Source organism: Dermochelys coriacea, chromosome 1 (genome assembly GCF_009764565.3).
Source record: "Dermochelys coriacea isolate rDerCor1 chromosome 1, rDerCor1.pri.v4, whole genome shotgun sequence".
NCBI classification, from domain to species: Eukaryota; Metazoa; Chordata; order Testudines; family Dermochelyidae; genus Dermochelys; species Dermochelys coriacea.
In genome coordinates, this window is record NC_050068.2 from 283,349,405 (window position 1) to 283,364,067 (window position 14,663).

A 14,663-nucleotide genomic window follows, 5' to 3' on the forward strand; every position below is an offset into this window, starting at 1 on the left:
TATAATTTGAAATACACTGACAAAGATTTAGCAGTGGTCCATCGCAATGGTGGTATAATTTACTCAGCAGTTGAGAGATTGTGGGAGGGAATTACACTATGGTAGAAGATTATTGAATGATAGACAAAATAATAAAAGTGATCGTCCAACAAAAATAACAGGGATTTTATTTACACTGGAACAAACAGAACTGGACTTCACGTACTTACAATAATGTTTAATATATGAAGTATATAATTAAAAATCTGATTCAAATATCCACACACATGCACATGTGTGTTCAAATGCATGTGCATATTAACTTACTGCTAAGTCTACTTTTCCACTGAATGCATCCGATGAAGTGAGCTGTAGCTCACAAAAGCTTATGCTCAAATAAATTTGTTAGTCTCTAAGGTGCCACAAGTACTCCTTTTCTTTTTGCAAATACAGACTAACATGGCTGCTACTCTGAAACTTAACTAAATATAACCCTCTAAATAAAAAACAAATCTATCTCTGTGCACAGGCTTTTATCTTATAGGTTGTTGTTATTTTTAGTTCAAGGTTCCCTTTTCCCCAAATATCTCACAGGGTGCTGTCTAACACCAAAGTCAGTCTCTGAGTCTCAAGCACCTTTTGTGACTTCCTGAAGAGATGGTCTTGACTCCAGTGATGCTTGCTTTCTGGAGTGCATGTTAGACCAGACCCACTGGATCTGAAGTACCTTTGGTTCTCCTGTTCTGGATATCTGGAACAACATGAATCAATGACAGGAATGACTAGATCCAATGATCAGGAACATAAAGGAATGGATGATCAAGAACATGCGATTAAACATGGACTGACTTGACCAGCCAGCTTTAAACTGACGGGATCCTCTCCTGCACATCTGTCTGTCCTGCCCAATCTCAGCCTCTCCATTTACTATCAGTTTCTCTCAGTCCTGGTTTCTCTATGCCACTCTGGCTGTTCTCTCCCCTCACCCTGTTTCTCTCTGGTTACTCACAGACAGTTTTTCTCAGACTCTCCCTCAGGTTCTGTCCCTCAAATGTTCCCCCCTCTTCTCCTCCATCACTTCCCCTCCTCCTGAGGGGAGGTGCCACCTCCTTCCACTTTTGCAAAGGGAGCACCACCTCTTCTCCATAGAACAATGACAGTGCATTCACCCTATATCATATGTCCCCATACAAGGTTGAGTCCCTTAATCTTATTTACATATGCTTTAATTGTAAGAAACATAACTTCCAATATTTCTAAGATGACATCAGAAGTGATCCTCCATCCCTAGCTGCCATTCTATTGGGCCTTTATGCTGTCAATGTCAAACTGTATAATGCATCTTGGAGTGCACAGACTTGGAATTTAATGCAATTTATTAATTCAAAAACCAAATATCAAAATATCCTGGCTTACACTATCCTCTTTTTCCTAAACTTCCCACTGTTTCAGCTTCCCAGGCAGTAGCAGTAGTGGGAGTGCCAATATAGGTAAGAGACTGGTAGCCAGTTGTGTCTTTATCACCATCTTGTGTAGATCTGCTTATGAGCATAATTGGCTCACATGATGGTAAAAGTGCTTTCAGTCACAGGCCATCATAATACTGGTGGAGCTGAAGTGGGGCTAAGAATAGCAGGAATTATTTTGGACTAAAAGGTTACTGTTGACATGGTATGTTTTGAATGTGCAATCAATAGAGGGAATCTAAAACACATGCACTGTGTACTGGGTGCTGAGAAATTAATGGACTAAATTCAAATGTATAATGCTAATTTAAACTCTGATCTAGGCAGGAGTTCTACTTGATAAATCATTCCCACTTTTGTTCTTGTTTTGTTTTTGATTTTTCGCTCCTATGGCTGAGTTGGTTATCCTACTCTGTCCGTGTTTCATTTGGTTTTGAGTAAGAACAAGGTCATATTTGTTTAGGGACCGTTTCAGTCTTAAGGACCTCCCTTCCTCTATATATTCTAGAGTCCCTGTAACTATCTGCAAGGCTCTTCTGCTGAAGACAATTTAATCTTTGACCATTATGATATTTTATTCATCTTTGCCTTTTTGAGGTATGTTTTTCTTTTTGACAGGGTGGCTGCATCTCTGAACAACTTTATTTCTGCATTGTTCAAACATAAATATGATTCTGACCCCAAAATGTAGTTTAAGTGATAATGAAAAGGGAACTTACTGATGGTGTGGGAATGGGAAGAAAGAAGAAAGTGTAATTTCCATGGAAGTAGATGTTTTGCTGCTTGTCTTTATTCTAAAAAAAATATATCTATTTTTAGGAACAGCAATGGGAGCAGATAATTCCAAATCAGAGAAAGTGACGAAAGGCAAACTGAAAAGTAAGATCTGAGCAGGAATTGGGAGTAGAGCGAGACTTCTTGGCATACAGGGAGAGGATGTTTGGGCATGGGGTGGTACAAGAAAAGACATATTATTGCAAGTATGAAGGAGATAAAGTGAAAGTGGTTGGTGTAGAGGCCTTAGAGATGGAAGATAAGAGGTGATAGCCAGGCAAAACTTAAAACCTTCAAATTGAACAGAGTTTGAGGGTTGATGTGGAAAGAAGTCAGTGACGAGATTTAAGGGAAAGGTGACACAGTTGAAAGTGGTGTGAGACAGATGATTTTAGATTTGATATTTTGGGAGAAATGAAAAGGGTGGTGAGGAGGAGTCTACACAAGTCCAGTCTTGTGTGCACTCTTAAATGTAGTGGATACCTTGAATTGTGTTAAGATTGAATGTAAGAGGTTAGGGACAGTAATGTACAGAGTCTCTAACAGTAGATGAGTTATTTGTTTAAAAACTTCAAAGAGAGTAAAGGGGAGGCAAGGCATATTTTTGATGATCATGGCACTTTCTTTTAAATATTGACAGGAACCTGTTATACATCATCTAGCACACAAATGTATAACTTGCACGCTAGGTAAAAGGTTTTTAAAATCAAACAATGTTTTAGTTCTGACTAGAAAACTGTTCATCTGTTAATTATTTGTATTGTATATTTTTGTTGCTCTAAAGCAGAAAGCTATCTTAATATTGCCTCTGTAGAACTGTGAACCAGTAATGTAGCTTTGGTTCTTCTTTGTTATCTAACAACTTCTTGGGTTGCAGTTTCATATGTAGCTCTTATGGAAGCAATGAAGTGTGGTAAAGTATCTCTACTCTTACTACTTTACCCTCCCCACTGTGCCCCTCTACTTGAAATTGTTAGTATGTTGAAAATGAAACCGTTCTACAAACTTTGTGATTATATTTGTCAAACTTAAAGAACTTCAGAAAACCTTGTAACTGTTCTCCTTGGGCTTTTGATGGGCTATATAGAGAATTTGAAAGTCTGGACACACTCTCAAGGGAGCATACAACCTAAATTATATCAAAATGTAATCTTATTGCTGACTGGAAGAGTTGTTTTATGTACATAAAGCCATTCTATGAAAAGAGCAAAACTTTATCTGAAGCAAAACTGTTTGCTGCATTTGCAACTGTGTTGTGTATGAAATGTAAGCTCTTTTTTTTTTTTTTTGCTTTTTTTACCAATCTTTGATTTGTACAATAGGTGAAACTTACTGTTACACTTCGTTATTTTAAAGGGTAGACTGTTCAACTGTGGGTTCTTCGTTATTTGTATTCAAGTTGTATAATCAGCTCTTTGGACAGTTATTGGTCTATCATGAAAAAGTAGTAGCTTTTCCATAAAGGTTACAGTTATGTTACTGTTTTAAAGCCATATTTTGCTCCCTTGCTAAAATCTATTAAGTCAACTAAGTCTGAAAATCGGTTAAAAACAAATCTTGAGCTTTTTTACAAAATATACCGAAATTTAGGTCTTTTGAACAAGGGGGTTTGTGACAGAGGTCACCACACAAAAGACATTTTCAAAGTTGCAAAAGCATTATAACACTTTTTCCCCTTAATAAAAATAGAAGGTTGGGGGGGAGGGACATGAACTTAGTTTACCAAACTCTCCTAAGAAGATTTTTATCTATGATACCAAAATTTAGTTGCATGAAACGTGAAGCATTAAGTCTTGCAGCTCCAAAAAGAAGAAAATGCTAAAGATAACCAGGTTCCTGTGAATTCATAAGGGTACAACAGAAATCCTAAATTTTCATTTATAAAATCTGAGGTGAGCACCCTGCCTTCTCCCCTGCAGAGAGAGCTCAAAATATAACAGGATTCTAGGGAGGGTTGTTACTGGGGAAAGGGGCTCATCAGTGAGGCTGCTTGACAGGCTGTGTTAGTGGCTGAGACACAGCAGGAAGTGATCTCAGAAGTGGTGGCGATCAGGAGGAGATTAGTTATGGGGAAGAGGAGCTGTGGGCCAGGAGGGCAGGCGCTGCTGCCATCCCCCAAACAGCTGCAGCTTGGATGATTGTTTCTTTCTGGATTTGCAGACTGGATCGGGGGTGAGCAGAAGTACTTTGGAGGAAAGTGGGTTTTTCCTAGAATGTATAGATGGCCTGCCATGGGTAGACAAGTCTGTAGGAAGTTAGATAGCCCCTAGCTTTTTTGCTCCCTAATCCTGTCACTGCTTTAAACTAAGGAAGTTCACCAGGCAGACTTTAAAGTGGAGTTAGGATTGTGGCCACACAAAGCTACCCATAGTAATTGTGCTCTTCCTGAATGTGGGAGCTTAAATGCCTAAATTCTGATACTAGAAAACCAGGAAATTTACAGATAAGGGTAACTCTGTCCTCCAGTATCGCTTACAGGAATGTTAGGTACAACTTTAAAAAAAAAGTTTTCAGTGTGTACTTGTTCTGTTACTATTAGAAATTCATGGCCCACTTTGCTGATACAAATAAAAGGGCTTACCCCAAAACTCCCTGGAAAAGAGCCCCTTGCAGGAGGTGCAGAGCTGTTCTTCTTGCTTTCCACAGGAGACCCTGGCACCAGGGATGGGATAGAGGGGCTAGAGCATCAGCACTGAGATAAATTCCATTGTCACTCTTCAAGTCTTATCAGTCCAGCATTTTTTGTAACCATTAAAGGTCAAATAATAGAAATAGTTTATAAACATTGATCTACATATGCTATTTAAATCAGTCTGAGAAATTTAGGTTCAGGTTCAGCTCTGGTGGTAAGGTTTTGATATATATATGCACAGAAGGCTACAGTTACAACACCATGAAATTTCAGATTTAAATATCTGAAATCATCATGACATTTACGATTTTTAAATGACTGACTGTGAAATTGACCAAAATAGACTAAATTGGGTAATAAACAGTAGTTTGCAAAAATAGCCTTAATTATTGACCTCTGACAGTGAGATGATCCTTTTTAAAATAAATCCTTTAACAATCTGGTTGTGTAAAATTTTCAAAAGCAGCTAAATCCTACTAGAAGTCCAATGGGACTTAATCACCTGAGTGACTCAGGTGCTTTTGAAAATTTTACCCTTGGTCTTTATCTTTCTGTAATATACAGGCAACATAATTGTTTTTTCTTAGTGGACATAGGTATGTGTGCTTAATCATGAGCAGTTTAGGTGAACAAACAGCAACTTAATGCTGAGCTTAAAAAAAGTCTTATTTATAACAAGTGTATAAAACTTATTTTAATGTTTTTTCTAAAGACTATTGCTCACTTACCTTAAAAAATTAAGTGTTTATTGGAAAATATTGAATAGTCCCTCTAGATTCTGGAAAGGAGAATGCATGTTTCACACAGTTTTATGGCATGTTTATGAAGTATCTGAGTATTGGAGAATTTTTCTGGCTAAAAGTGAGCCCATGACTGTTTCTGGATATGAAACTCTCTGTGGTTTGATCTGTGGCAACACAGGACTTGGTCCTTTCCTCCTTGCTCTGACAGATGACTGCCAATTGCTAGGGGTCCTTCTTTTGCTTTTCCAGTTTTGGATTCTTGCCTCAGTCAGAGCAACATACAGGACAGAGGCTGTCTGATGCACCTGTGCACATTAATGCTCCATGACCTATCTGGCAACAGGGCACTTGTGAACTTGTATCTTCAGCAGGGTGCCTCAGATACTGCCACACCTATGAAAGAGGTGTCTGTTTCCAAACTTGTATGGTGTAGCCATTCTATTTTTCCCATGGGATGTAGGGCAAATTTTTTTGGCTACTTAGTCCAGAAACCTAGTTGATATTCCCTGCAAAAGAATTTCATCAAAGACACAATCTCTGGATCCCTGAGGGCTCAAGCTTTCCCCTCTTTCCTAGTTTATCTGTTCCTGAGTGTGGTGACCTTTTACAGCTTTTCAAATTGGAGAATTAGATTCTATATATACAAATCCTCCTTCTCTGATTTTTATGTGCGGGATGGGACTGAAAATACATATGGGCAATCAAGTTTTTTCTGAAGTGGTTTTTAAGATATTAAAAACTATCATTGTACATCTTATTTCTATGCAAACTTGCACTGGTTTGACTAATTAAACATGCATTTTTAAACCAATTTAAGTAAACCTTTTCAAGTTTGCATAGAAATAAGATGTACAATGATAGTTTAAATGGGTTTTTTAACATATTAAGAACTAAGGATTATTAAAGCCATTTCCCAACAGTTCTAGTAGACTCTCTGTTGGTTTAGTTTGTTTTTCTCCTACAGAAAACTTCAACTTTTCTTTAACCTCCCCCCCCCCCCCAACAAACCAGTTTTTAGTTCAAATCTCTAAACATACATAGAAAGAAGAGACTGTGGATCATGTTTGTTGAAACCCCAGTTTTCCGGTTGAATAAGTTTTTGACTGAAAATTGTTAAGCAGCCTTAATATCAACACACAAACTTGTACTAGTTTAAATAACTTGTTCTAACTGATACATATGTGTATGAGGACAAGTCTTTAGTAGGTGAATTCGTATTCGTAAGATATAAAACATTTTTAAAACAAATGTTTGGTATTTGGACATTTGTGTTACCGGCTAGTATTTGAATTCAGGATCACTTACCCTGCAACAGTTGAACTTTACAGGTATCCTAAAGTAGTCTTTAGACTGCCACTTTTCTGTATTGTTTTAGCAGATACTCAGTCTTCTTTTGCAGGAAAAATCCCTGACAGTAGGTCTTGACAGGCTTAAAATCTTTCCTTTCAATTTTTAAAATGTCATTCTTAAGGTTACATGTGTATTCTGTCAGTGATTTGTGATAGTTTAGTATATAATTTAAAATTTAGTTTATAATACATATTAAATTGTTCAGTTCTTTTTCCATCAAGAGCGTATATGTTTCTGCTATTTATCCTGATCACAAATGCATCAAACCAGAAAGTAATTTCACATAACAAAACAGGTAGTAGGTCTAATTTTAGGCTTACCCTTCTTTAAAATGAGTTTAAACCTGAAGGAACAACTATCTAAAGACTTTCTTGTGTGTAATCAGAGTTATGGTTGCTGTCTCTAGTGACAGTTTTTTCTGCTTTTTGCTCCTTTTAAACTTGCAAAGCCAAAACAGTGGTAGGAGAAGAAGATGGATTCTGTTTCATCTTGTGTATTAACAGAAGTGCTCAACATGAGCAAATTTAGTGAAGGTGGTGGGATATGCACAAGTGTTGGAGGGGCCTAATTTGACCACTAAAAGCTTTTTTTACTGGTGACCCTGTGAGAGAGAACCAAGTTTGACTCTGAGTGTAGGTTGATTGCAGAGATGGCAGTTTAAAAAAATAATAATAAATAAAATGAGCATGTTTAATATAGAAATCATGGAGAGAAAATACAGAATACCTAGTGCTATTTTATTCACTTCTCCGAGTAAACCCTGTCAGTTTAGGTAAAAGTCTATCCTGACATTTTATCCCTTTAGGACTCATAGAATATCAGGGTTGGAAGGGACCTCAGGAGGTCATCTAGTCCAAGCCCCTGCTCAAAGCAGGACCAATCCCAACTAAATCATGCCAGCCAGGGCTTTGTCAAGCCTGACCTTAAAAACTTCTAAGGAAGGAAATTCCACCACCTCCCTAGGTAACGCATTCCAGTGTTTCACCACCCTCCTAGTGAAAAAGTTTTTCCTCATATCCAACCTAAACCTCCCCCACTGCAACTTGAGACCATTAGTCCTTGTTCTGTCATCTGCCACCACTGAGAACAGTCTAGATCCATCCTCTTTGGAACCCCCTTTCAGGTAGTTGAAAGCAGCTATCAAATCCTCCCTCATTCTTCTCTTCCGCAGACTAAACAATCCCAGTTCCCTCAGCCTCTCCTCCTAAGTCATGTGTTCCAGTCCCCTAATCATTTTTGTTGCTCTCTGCTGGACTCTTTCCAATTTTTCCACATCCTTTTTGTAGTGTGGGGCCCAAAACAGGACACAGTACTCCAGATGAGGCCTCACCACTGTCGAATAGAGGGGAACGATCACACCCCTCCATCTGCTGGCAATGCCCCTACTTATACGTCCCAAAATGCCATTGGCCTTCTTGGCAACAAGGGCACACTGTTGACTCATATCCAGCTTCTCGTCCACTGTAACCCCTAGGTCCTTTTCTGCAGAAAGCATTGGATTTTATACTTTTTTTTAATTTTAAAAAAGTTAGATGTGCAACAGTGCTGTTTAAATCATGCACACAAAACTAGACTAGGAAAGAGCTAAAATTGAAAAGATGAAACTATAGTTTAGCAGAGGAGCAATTGGGAATATTTTTTCCCCAATAGCGGGCATGTCACTATGCTTGTTTTATCCTTTGATCCCACCATTTATGTCTCTTTTAAAATGGTAAGCACTTGGGGGCAAGGATGGATCATATCTTATATCTGTACAGCACCCAGCCCAAGGGGTCCTGATCCTAACTGGGGTTTTGGATACGAATGGCATATAAATGATTAATAATACAAGTCAAATTATCCCTATCCCCAAAAAAGTGAGGTGGGGTGGGCTGTTACTTTGTAACTACTCCATCCTCCTGCAGTGATTACAACTATATATAATTCAGTGGAGACTTAGGTGGGGGAAATTTGTGATACAGCTTACAGTTCTTTGGAGATGCACGGACACAATGCTTTCTGTTTAACTCTTGTTTCCATTGTTTGTCTTGTTTCCTACACAGGAAAAATATGCTGTGTGATGGGTACCTGTGCTTACTGAACTAAAACACTGAGGCTTCTAAGATAATAATTTTGCATCAATGGTTACGCTTGGCTGCATCATACTAGTGGGTGCTCCACATTTAATGAGCTTTTAGGAATGTTTGTGTTTGCATGTACAATTTGAGAGAAACAATCTGTTGTTTTAGATGGATTGTCCTAGAATCCGAACTCTTATAGGACGTTGTGGTTTTCTGAAACTGACTTAACTACAGATCTTCAGACATGTTCTGTTGTAATGAGAACACTAAATTGCTGAATATCTTTCAGAAGACCTACTTTTGTCTATCTAAAAAGGGATATTAGCTGCTCACTAACTGTATCCAAGCTAATAATGGCTTCCTATAAACATATTTGTCAGTTTTGTTGCTTCAGCATTGTTTTGTTTCTGAACTGTTAAGTCCTTTTGAAGTCTTCCCTTAATATTGATGTGCATGCTGTATTTTAGTGATAAACTAACTCTGTTTTCGTTGTGCTTCCTCTTTCCTTTTGCTGCTGTTGCTGACATCTCTGCACATTTTGCTTCTTCCTGGCCTGGACTTTTTTTGTTCGCTGTTCTTCGTTCTCCAATTACATTGCACTTGCAGAATCATGGTGAGACCAAAGACTCTCATGGACCATCAAGTAAGTGACTAACTTCTTCTATAGGATGTTTGGGCATATTAGGCAAGGTCACCATCTTCTTTTGCGAGCACATGGGGCAGTGGACATAACACTAGGGTTTCTTGTGTGTCATGACCTAACTGAAGAACTGAGATAACAAGGACAACAACTGTTAGAGAAATACTTTATTCTGCTTGTTGATCTTGTTCGTAGGTGTTTGTTAAATTTAAAAAACCACCCACAATTCATAGGAAGTGTTCTTCTTCAGTCATGGCTAGAAAAATATGAATCCTTTAACACGCCATCTGGAGTTTTGAAGTTAAAATGGAAATATTTATTACTTGAAAAGAAAGGACTGTCTTTTCACTCTGTTTATAGAATGCCTAACACAGTTGGGCTCTAATCTGAATTGGGGCCTCCAAGTGCTACTGTAATATAAACAATAAAAAGGACAGGTAGAAGCAGCTTGTTTTATTTTAAGCTAGTACAGTGATAGGGCAGTGTTTGCTTTCAGTACCTTGTTGTCCAATTAGTTTTAATAAAAAGCCCTCTCACATACTGAAGTGTGAATAAAAAGAGGTATCCCAACATGCAAGGGAGACTAGTTTGGATGCATTATTACTAAAATACTATTTAATAAAAAGCCGGTGACCTATGGGAACGCTACTGTTAGAAAATTTTCAAATCAGTTTGGGGGTTTGTATATTGCTTTTTTCTTCAAACTGTTAAAGTGAAATGAAGTAATTTATCTACTGCTGAAAACGATTTGCAAATACTGTTATCTTCAGTCACATGCAGATGGGTAGGTCAGTTTGAATTTAGTTTTAAGGTGTTAGACATACTTTCTTTTTTACCATGGTGCCGCCTTTCTGTCCCTCACAGAATTTTCTTTTTAGTTCTTGTAGCATCACTAGCTCACCATTCTGGTCATGGGCTAACTGCTGCCTCAGTTTCTCTTCACTCAGTCTGGTTCTCCCAATTTTGTAGCCTGGTTTAGTTGCTGTGGTGACTTGGCCCTCTGGCTAAATCATTAAAGAAAAATTTCATTCTTTCCAGGGTATCCAAGTCAAAATAAACACAAAACAAAATCTTCGGCCAGTCTCAAGCTAGGCCCATCCCTCCTTCCTAAAGGTCAGTCTTCTCAGCTAATCTTTTCCTGGGCTTTTTTGAGTCTTGCCTTACTGTCTACCAACAGCAACTCCCAGGGCTTTTTACTAGGATTCACCATTCTCTGTGTTGAGTTTCTCCCCTGGCTTCTGCTTTCTCTCCATCCCACAATGCCTGCTTTAGCCCCATGACCTGTTTGTCATGCGACTTTGCTTATTTTGTCCAGGGTTTGGGGAATTCAAGCTAAGATGGGTTGGACTGGTTAAAGGACCCGTCATCCTGGGACAGTTCTTGTATGATTCATACATTTCAAGGGCAGAAAGGGCCGTTGTGATCATCTGGTCTGATCTCCTATGTGACACTTCCCCAAAATCCATCCTAGAGCATGTCTTTTAGAAAAACATCCGATCTTGATTTAAAAAGTGTTAGAGAGAGTCCACCATGACCTCTTGGTAAATAAGAGGGCTGGAACTGGCAATGAAAGTTCCCAGCAAAGCTTCCACATGACAGACTAGAGACCTTGAGAGTGTTGAATTTGTCTCCTCTAAAGTTTGTTTTTGAAGGGGTTTTGAAAGAAAACATCTTTTGAGCATGAGGTCAGAAGTTTAGATTTTCAAATCTCATTTGAGGTTTCATTGAATGTGCATTGTGAAGAGATTTGGCCAATTGTCATATCCTTTAACCTGAAGTTCAAAAGAGATGTGTTTATGTTGAGGATGGGGGTTTGGTGAGAAAAGGTGTTTCATTTCTAAGACTAACTGCCTCAAAGTGTCTGTGGGCCATGTTTTGTCATGGCTCTTCGTTGCAAGAGGACAGCTCTTCAGTTAATTGCCTTAAAAGGTCTCCACTCCAGAGGCCTCTTGTAGAAAAAGGGAAGTTGCTAAACCAGAGAATGGAACACTAATTACTTTAGCTCAAATACTTTGGAGATCCAGAAGAAATTTCTTTGAGCATAAGCTTTCGTGAGCTACTGCTCACTTCATCGGATGTATGCAGTGGATCAGTATACTTTTCCAAGCACTAGTCCAGTTTCAGTGAACACCAACGGAAAATGAGTATCGTGAGCTTGCATGTAGTTCATACAGCAAATTCAAACTGAAGATGAGATAAGTCTCAAATAAAGGGAAATCAGATTCTAAGGCTTGGGCCTGATTATTATAAAGGACTGTTTGGTGGCACTAAGTACTTGAGGCTTAATCTTTAAAGGACGCGTTCTAAGAAGGCACGTACTTAAATTGCTGCTGATTAATGCTTTAGGCTTTTTTTTTTTTTTTAAAGAAATTCAAATTACTGATGTCTTATTAACACTTGTTCTCTGATATTCTGTTACATCTCTAGTTTTCACTTCCCATCTCATGAGCTACAGACAGTGGTACAAGAGATCTCTTAAAGGCTTTGATTACATGAGAATTTTATGTATTTTAAATTACAGACTCCGCTTAATATAGGCTGGAACTGGAATGTTGTTTAAATATGGAATTTTGGGATTCTGATATATTAGTTTCAGAGTAGCAGCCGTGTTAGTCTGTATTCGCAAAAAGAAAAGGAGTACTTGTGGCACCTTAGAGACTAACAAATTTATTAGAGCATAAGCTTTTGTGAGCTACAGCTCACTTCATCGGATGCATTTCCGATGTAGCTCACGAAAGCTTATGCTCTAATAAATTTGTTAGTCTCTAAGGTGCCACAAGTACTCCTGATATATTAGTGTTCACTGGAGTGAAGCCTTTTATATATTGAAGCATTGCTAACTCCTGTGATGTGATTTCTGTTGAGTAGCATAGTATTTGGTATTTCTCTTAAATCTCTAGTTCTTGGAGTCCTCTTTTTACTTTTTTTAATGAAAGCTGAGATTCTTATGTAAAGTAAATTTCTAGGCCTTAGAGCTGCAAAGAAAAGCTTGAAAATGTTGAACCCTAAACCCTTAAACACCAGAAGGAAAATAAAAATAACCTAAAATGTATTTTTTTTTAAATCTCATCCAAAAAATCTTGTTTTAAAGCCAATCTCATAACTTTACTTTGGAAGGCTGTTCTGCTTTTTTGAGTGCTCAGGGTTGACAGTGCTGGAATAGAATTTTATTGGAATCCATTGTGGCACTGAGTTTCCAATGCATTATATTAAAGATCTCTTACTATATTCTCAATATCGAAACAAATGAAAAGGTAACTTGCCATTTCAGATACTTAAAATAGCTTCCACTGCAGAATCTGTGCAAATTTGACATAGACTCTAATTTGTAATTTTTCATTTCAATTCTTCATTTCATATCTTCTGTTATTGACTTGCTGTGAACTAGCATCCCAACAGCTGATAAGAGGCAAGTGTGAGGAAACGGAAAAAGGTAAATACAAATGTTCTGAAAACAGAGTTGTTGGCCTAGCCTACTGGTCTTACTGGTGTTGGAATATTCCCTCATATGGGGATCAGAGTTTAAGACCAGAACTTAGTCTCTTACTCCTCATATGCAAGGACCTAGGTGTGGCACTCTTCGTATCCGGTGCTGGGGCCAGAGAAGGAGAACAGTAAGTTGAAATGCTATCTATTGAGTAGGAGGAGAAAATGATATTGTGGTGAAGGAAATTCAATTCGTAGCTCTGGCATAGACTTGCTGAATGGCTTTGGGGGAGTTATTTAATCTTGCCATGTTTGAATTCCCCATCTGTATAATGCTGTCCTATTTCACATGGATACTGTGAACGTAATCCAATGTTTGAGGCACTGGATGCTGTAGGTGTCTAAGGAGGACTCAGAGTTAATTAACAAAATTGTAGTTAGAGCTCAGTTTTGAAATGCTTCCTAACATCCATTTGAGGGCCCTGAATCATATAGACATCATGAACTTTTTGAGTTTGAGTTGGTGTCCAAATATACTTACAGCTAAACTGAACTAGCATCTCCTCTGAGTTGGTCTAAATCTTTATATATTCAGTATTAAAAACTGTTAGGGGCCTGCCATCGTGATGAGGGCCACCCCTTTAAAAAGAAGATCTTAACATTGTTCCTTGCTTAAACTGCTGGAAAATCAGATTCCCAAGTCTACAATATGTTGAAGGAAGATCCTCCTGGCTTTCTTTGATCACTGGTATGCTATTTATGGGAACTGATATTTACTGATTTTGATGATGCCCTGATCCACCATAATTCACCTTAACAGGGTGCAATGAAGGTGTGGATTTTATTTAGATGGTCTGTGCCCTATAAATAATGCTAGACTGCTTCTGCTTAAGTAGTATTAAGCTTGAGGTATTAAAACTTTCTAGGATAGTTGATATCATTGTACAGCCATACTGTCTTAAGTAACTGAAATGTTGTACAGAGCTTAGTGGGCCAGCTTGTTGACTATATAGCAATTTGTATTGGAAGGAGTGTTTTTTAAACTAGGATTTGCGAGCTCATAGACTCTTGAAACTGCTATTTAAAGCTTAGTAGTTTTCATTGATACTTCAAAAATACAAGTTCCAAACTGCAGTAATATTGGATAGCTCATTTCATGAAAGGATCATGTCCTGTGTACAGTCTTTAATTTTGTTGTGATGCCACTCCTTCAGTACAAAGCTGTAAAGGGAGTTGAAATACATTTAGTTCAGTGTCTTCAAAATGAGGGCATACTTTATATGGTAACATTCAGTGTTCATTATACCAGTAACTATTTTTTGTTTCCTTTCCTAGCACTCTTATTCCTTTTTAAACTCAGAATGATTTATTTGGTTACAAACATGTTAATGGCCTGTTTTGGGCATGTTTCCATTTACTTACCTTAGTACATAGCTTTTGAAAAATATTCATTTTGATTATTTTTAAATTCTTGTTTCCATTTAAAGTGAAGTAGGCTGTTTAAGTGTTTCCAAAAGAGCTTTGTACCAATTAGGAATCTAAAGCTTCTGGGTACTGCCCATCGCAGACATATAGGGCATAATTTTACCAAGA

General features: G+C 37.9%; 1 protein-coding gene across 5 annotated transcripts in view; it reads left to right on the forward strand.

Annotated features, from left to right (window-relative positions):
- The window catches only part of OSBPL8 (oxysterol binding protein like 8), a 151,113-nt gene that overhangs the window by 8,685 nt on the left and 127,765 nt on the right, over nucleotides 1–14,663 (forward strand). The window contains exons 2-3 of one of the 5 annotated variants that reach the window (XM_043493020.1): nucleotides 9,611–9,647; nucleotides 13,033–13,077. The exons of 2 other annotated variants lie outside the window; for them this stretch is intronic. In XM_043493020.1, coding sequence (XP_043348955.1) covers nucleotides 9,611–9,647; nucleotides 13,033–13,077 — 82 coding nt within the window. Of the gene's footprint in view, nucleotides 1–3,113; nucleotides 3,133–9,610; nucleotides 9,648–13,032; nucleotides 13,078–14,663 lie in introns of those variants that run through there. 2 more of the 5 variants (XM_043493061.1, XM_038419056.2) reach the window with 2 other exon arrangements.